This window comes from Heterodontus francisci, chromosome 15 (assembly GCF_036365525.1).
Source record: "Heterodontus francisci isolate sHetFra1 chromosome 15, sHetFra1.hap1, whole genome shotgun sequence".
Taxonomy (NCBI): domain Eukaryota; kingdom Metazoa; phylum Chordata; class Chondrichthyes; order Heterodontiformes; family Heterodontidae; genus Heterodontus; species Heterodontus francisci.
Window position 1 is genome coordinate 63,823,628 of NC_090385.1, and position 4,722 is coordinate 63,828,349.

Genomic DNA, 4,722 nt, shown 5'->3' on the forward strand with positions numbered 1-4,722 from the left:
GGTCCTATACTCTGGAGTTTAGAAGAATGAGAGATGATCTCTTTGAAACATACAAGATTCTGAAGGGGCTTGACAGGGTAGAAACTGAGAGGTTGTTTTCCCTGGTTGGGGAATCTAGAAACAAGGGCACAGTCTCAGGATAAGGGGCCAATCATTTAGGACTGAGATGAGGAGAAAATTCTTCACTCAGGGGGTTGTGAATCTTTGGAATCCTATACCCCAGAGGGTTGTGGATGCTCCATTGTTGAGTATATTTAAGTCTGAGATAGGCAGAACTTTGGTCTCTGAGGTAGTCACGGGATATGGGGAGCCGGTGAGAAAGTGGAGTTGAGGCAGGACTCCTGTCATGATCGTATTGAAAAGTGGAGCAGACTCGAGGGGCTGTATGGTCCACTCCCTGCTTCTATTCCTTATGTTCTTATCCAACCATTGGAGACCGGAACTACTTAGTATACATAAATAAAAGCAAAATACTGCGGATGCTGGAAATCTGAAACAAAAACAAGAAATGCTGGAATCACTCAGCAGGTCTGGCAGCATCTGTGGAAAGAGAAGCAGAGTTAACGTTTCGGGTCAGTTCCGAAGAAGGGTCACTGACCCGAAACGTTAACTCTGCTTCTCTTTCCACAGATGCTGCCAGACCTGCTGAGTGATTCCAGCATTTCTTGTTTCTGCTTAGTATACACCCTGAATCAATAAAGGAATATTTGACTTTTGTTCCTTCCAAGCGGTACATCATCGGTAGATATTTGCATTATTTGGTATTTCACCTTGGTGATGGATTGAATTTGGTTTTTTTTCAGGAATCAATGGAAAACCTACATTCGAATAAACGGGATAATCCAGACCAGGTTTTGCACTCGTTCCTCACGGTTAAATCTACACTTTGTGTCAGTGAAAGCTGATGGGGCTGGCACAGAATAAAGTCCGGAGACCAGAGAAAAGCTCTTTCATTGCAAGCGGGGATTCACAGAGGGTGCAATGCATAGATTTGTTCGGCAGAGAGAATCGGATCAAACGTAGTTCATTCAGATTGAGATATTCTTTGAGAACGGTCTCCAACTCCTGGCAACTCTGCCTTACCCTGGACATTGACCAGGAGAAAATCTGCACAGATATTGCTGTCGCTGCAAATGATCCAGTTTGTCGAATTTAACTGGGGGACGAACAACTCCGTTCTCGGACTCAGATTCAGAACTCTACTGTTCATTGACTGAGCTGAGCCCTCAACTCCAGGATTAATCCAGATCGGATCACCGTGTGGGCAGCGGCGCCCCAGCACCAATCCAGCGGGGGTAGGATCGCATCAGAAAGAATCTGGACATTTGGGGGTCACTTTCTTGGTGGGGGGCGGGGAGGGGTTGTGGTTCTTCTCCCTAAATCAGATCAACAGTCAAGTTTGCAAAAGAAATCTGAGACGCTGGCTCAGGGAGCCAACCGTGGAGAAGGTAAGCACTGAACACTATGGGTCGCAGATATGCCCTTCCCCTTTGTTTAATGCCCAGCACATATTCGCAATAATTTGCATTAAGTGCAAACGAGGTTATAAAGCATGCTATGTTAGAAAGCATACATCAACGACTGTTCAACTTTACGGAGCTTCAGGCTTGACCGTTTAGCACAGGCGGGCTGCTCCTCTGCAGAAGTTGGAAATATGTGTCATTAGATTCATCCAGAGTCTGACCCCACACCTGGTGGTGGAGCCAGGCCAATTAGACTCTTTCGGTTCAGTTGAATATCCACAGAAACCGTGTTTATGGAAACAGGTCGCTGTGTTTAGTTAAAACCAAAGCGAGTTCAGCCTGCTGGGAGAGTGGATCCTATCAAGTTTAGCCCACATGACATTCTTGTGACATTTTGGTACCGTGGATGAGGATGAAATACATTAATTGCATCCCTCGATTCCACGTTATTTAAAACATATGGTTCTCGGGTGGATTTTTTCGACCTAACAGCCAATGCGTCAAACAGACGGGGTGGTACAACCCATAAATGAAACTTAAGCATGTATCTGGACAAATCTTCAACCCTTGTAAACTTCTTTTCCTGCATTAGTGTATACATTTAATGCCAGACAAGACTCGTTCTCTCGATATTACTAAAATATAATCAATTTAAGATTTGTTAGAAGATTTTATATGTTTATTACATGTGTGTGGTATACTTTGAAAAGTTCAGTAAATTTACAGCATGCACGCCATGGTGCTTGGAATGGGAGAGAACCTCGGGAGTACCGTGGGAATGCGTTACAGCAGATTAACCGGGATAATAGAGACACAAAAAGGGCCCAGGAGATGAGAATAGCAGACGGTGTGAAACATAATACGAAAACATTCTTTCGGTATCACAGCAGCAAAAGGATCATTAAAGAAGTTTGAATTCTGAAAGCTGAAAGTGGCGTGAAACGAAGATGCAAGTTAAAATGGTACTACATGAATATGTTTTGAAATCTCCACCAAACACTAGTTTGCTTTTTATTTTGTTGTACACCCAGTTTTCACAGATGCTGCCAGACCTGCTGAGTATTTCCAGCATTTCTTGTTTTTATTTCAGATTTCCAGCATCTGCAGTATTTTGCTTTTAATACAATTTTAAAGTCAGTGTGGCAGATGTATTTGATAGGTTAAAGGGACACTCGTAAATCCGACCAACCCAAGGAGGCCAGGTAGGATATTTGGTGAAATTGGTAACGGCTGAGGTCTCACCAGGTACAGAAGTAAGTAAGTAACCTAGGGGTTACATCTCTGGATTGGGCAATTAATTACTGGACCATTGAGCTATGAACAGGGCCACTGGTTTATTGTGACTGAATAAGCAAATTTCATTTTTATCACATAGGATTTTAGGGCATTTTGCACGATTTATACCAATGTTTTGAAGATCCCAGGAAGTTAAGCCATAATTCCGTGAAACTGCAAAGTTTGCTGTGAAGAAAGATCAGAGAAGCTCCAGCTTTACAGTCCAGATGAGGCAGTTAAGGGGGCAGGTAACCTCATGGATTACATAAATTACATTGACACTGATAACCCCAAATCTATTTTATATCAAGACAGAAAACTAAGACTAGGGTACATCAAGTTAAATAAAAATAAAAAATAGGAAGAACGTATTTATTCAAAAGTGATAAATGTCTGAAATAATCCATCGGGCGATCAAAATGCAGTTGGTTGGTAAAATTGATGAGCTGGGGTGCTGGAGCAATGAAAGCCAGAGACCTTTTCTGATCCTGCACTTTTCTTACAAATGAGAAGGTTACGCTTGTCAATTACAACGCTTTTCAATATTTCTATAGTTCGATTAGTTCCGGTTGTCTGCGCTAGTTCGACTTTCATTTTATTTGAGTGACAGTATTCTGAATCATCTTTAGCCTGTAGAGACAGGTGATTGCAGTTTCCCATGAACTACGTCTTTTAAAATGTCTAAACCTCACATGGAGCCAACTGTTATATGATCGCAAAGAGTTAATTTGATCCCAAACGCTTCGTTACTTGTAGCTGGACCATCACCGACTGTCTTGCTTTTCGCTTTGTAACATAATCGTTATTTGTCAGTGAATGAGAAATCGACCTTTAATGATAAGAAGTGTGAAACACGCTGATGCCAATTCTGAATACTAACATGTTGCAACATTGTGTCACTGCGACTGGAATAGTAACCAGTATAACAAATATAAATATAAATTTAAGTTCCAGAATGAACAAGTTTTTGGTGTCTGCTTTTTACTGAGGGTGCAGTATTTATGTTTGAAATTCTCCCCCTGGGGGTGCTGCTAATTTAAAGTTGTTTCCCCCTCCCCCTCAGATCCCTGGCTGTTCTCCAGAGGGTCGATGAGTTCTCTGGTGTACCCCGGACTGAAGGAACGTGAAGCGGTCAGCATGCTGCACTATGGAGGCTCGGGAGCTCGGAGCAGGATTCCCAGCGGCAACAATGGACAGTTTAACTCGGGGCTGATCGCCTCTTCGTGCGGGGTCCAGCAGCAGCAGTTCAGCCTGCACAGCCCGCAGCTGCTGGCCAGCTTGCAGCTGCAGAAACTCAACAGCCAGTACCACAGCTCGGCTGTGCACCCTGCTGCAGCCCCCGGGGATAGCCAGACACCGGCTGCTCCTCAGCCCCCAGCCCAGGCAATCACGGCCACACCGGCCCCACACCCACCGGGCATCATTGACACGGACCTCATCGACGAGGACGTGCTTATGACCCTAGTGCTGGAGCTGGGCTTGGACCGAGTGGACGAGCTGCCTGAACTCTGGCTGGGACACAACGAGTTTGATTTCACCTCGGATGTAACTGCCGGCAACACGGTGACCTGCTGACAGCCAGTGAGATGACCAGATGGTTGCTCTGTATGAACTGATCCCAACTGATTAAAACAGATCTGAACTGACCCGAAGTGAACTGATCTGAGAATGATTGCAATCGGTTCCCTTTTCATAATCGGTACTAATATACTCAGATAGTGGACTGGCGTTTATTTGCGAAGTGTTATGGCTTTATCCAATGTGATTGTCGTCTTTCAAGGAAAGGCTTTCACATTGAGCGAGTCACAGAGCCGATTAAGGATTTTTTCCCAGCACTGCCGCAGGACACTAGTGAGATCTATTGACGCAAGCTGAGATGGCAGTTTTAAATACTAATTTATTAGAAACACAAAAGCCGAGGATCAATGATCTTGTTTGATGTGCCTTAAAAAGTTGACAACGTTCCGAAGAAGGATCACTGACC

General features: G+C 44.1%; 1 protein-coding gene across 1 annotated transcript; it reads left to right on the top strand.

The window, feature by feature from the left end:
* Positions 1-1,392: 1,392 nt before the first annotated feature.
* Positions 1,393-4,544, top strand: cited1 (Cbp/p300-interacting transactivator, with Glu/Asp-rich carboxy-terminal domain, 1). Its single transcript, XM_068047995.1, has 2 exons — positions 1,393-1,448; positions 3,802-4,544. The coding sequence occupies exon 2, from the start codon at positions 3,828-3,830 to the stop codon at positions 4,311-4,313; it is 486 nt and encodes a 161-aa protein (XP_067904096.1). The 5' UTR covers positions 1,393-1,448; positions 3,802-3,827; the 3' UTR covers positions 4,314-4,544.
* The last annotated feature ends 178 nt before the right edge of the window (positions 4,545-4,722 follow it).

Coding starts and splice junctions, on each gene's coding strand:
- cited1 (XM_068047995.1), top strand. CDS start 3,828: ATGAGTTCTCTGGTGTACCCCGGACTGAAGGAACGTGAAGCGGTCAGC.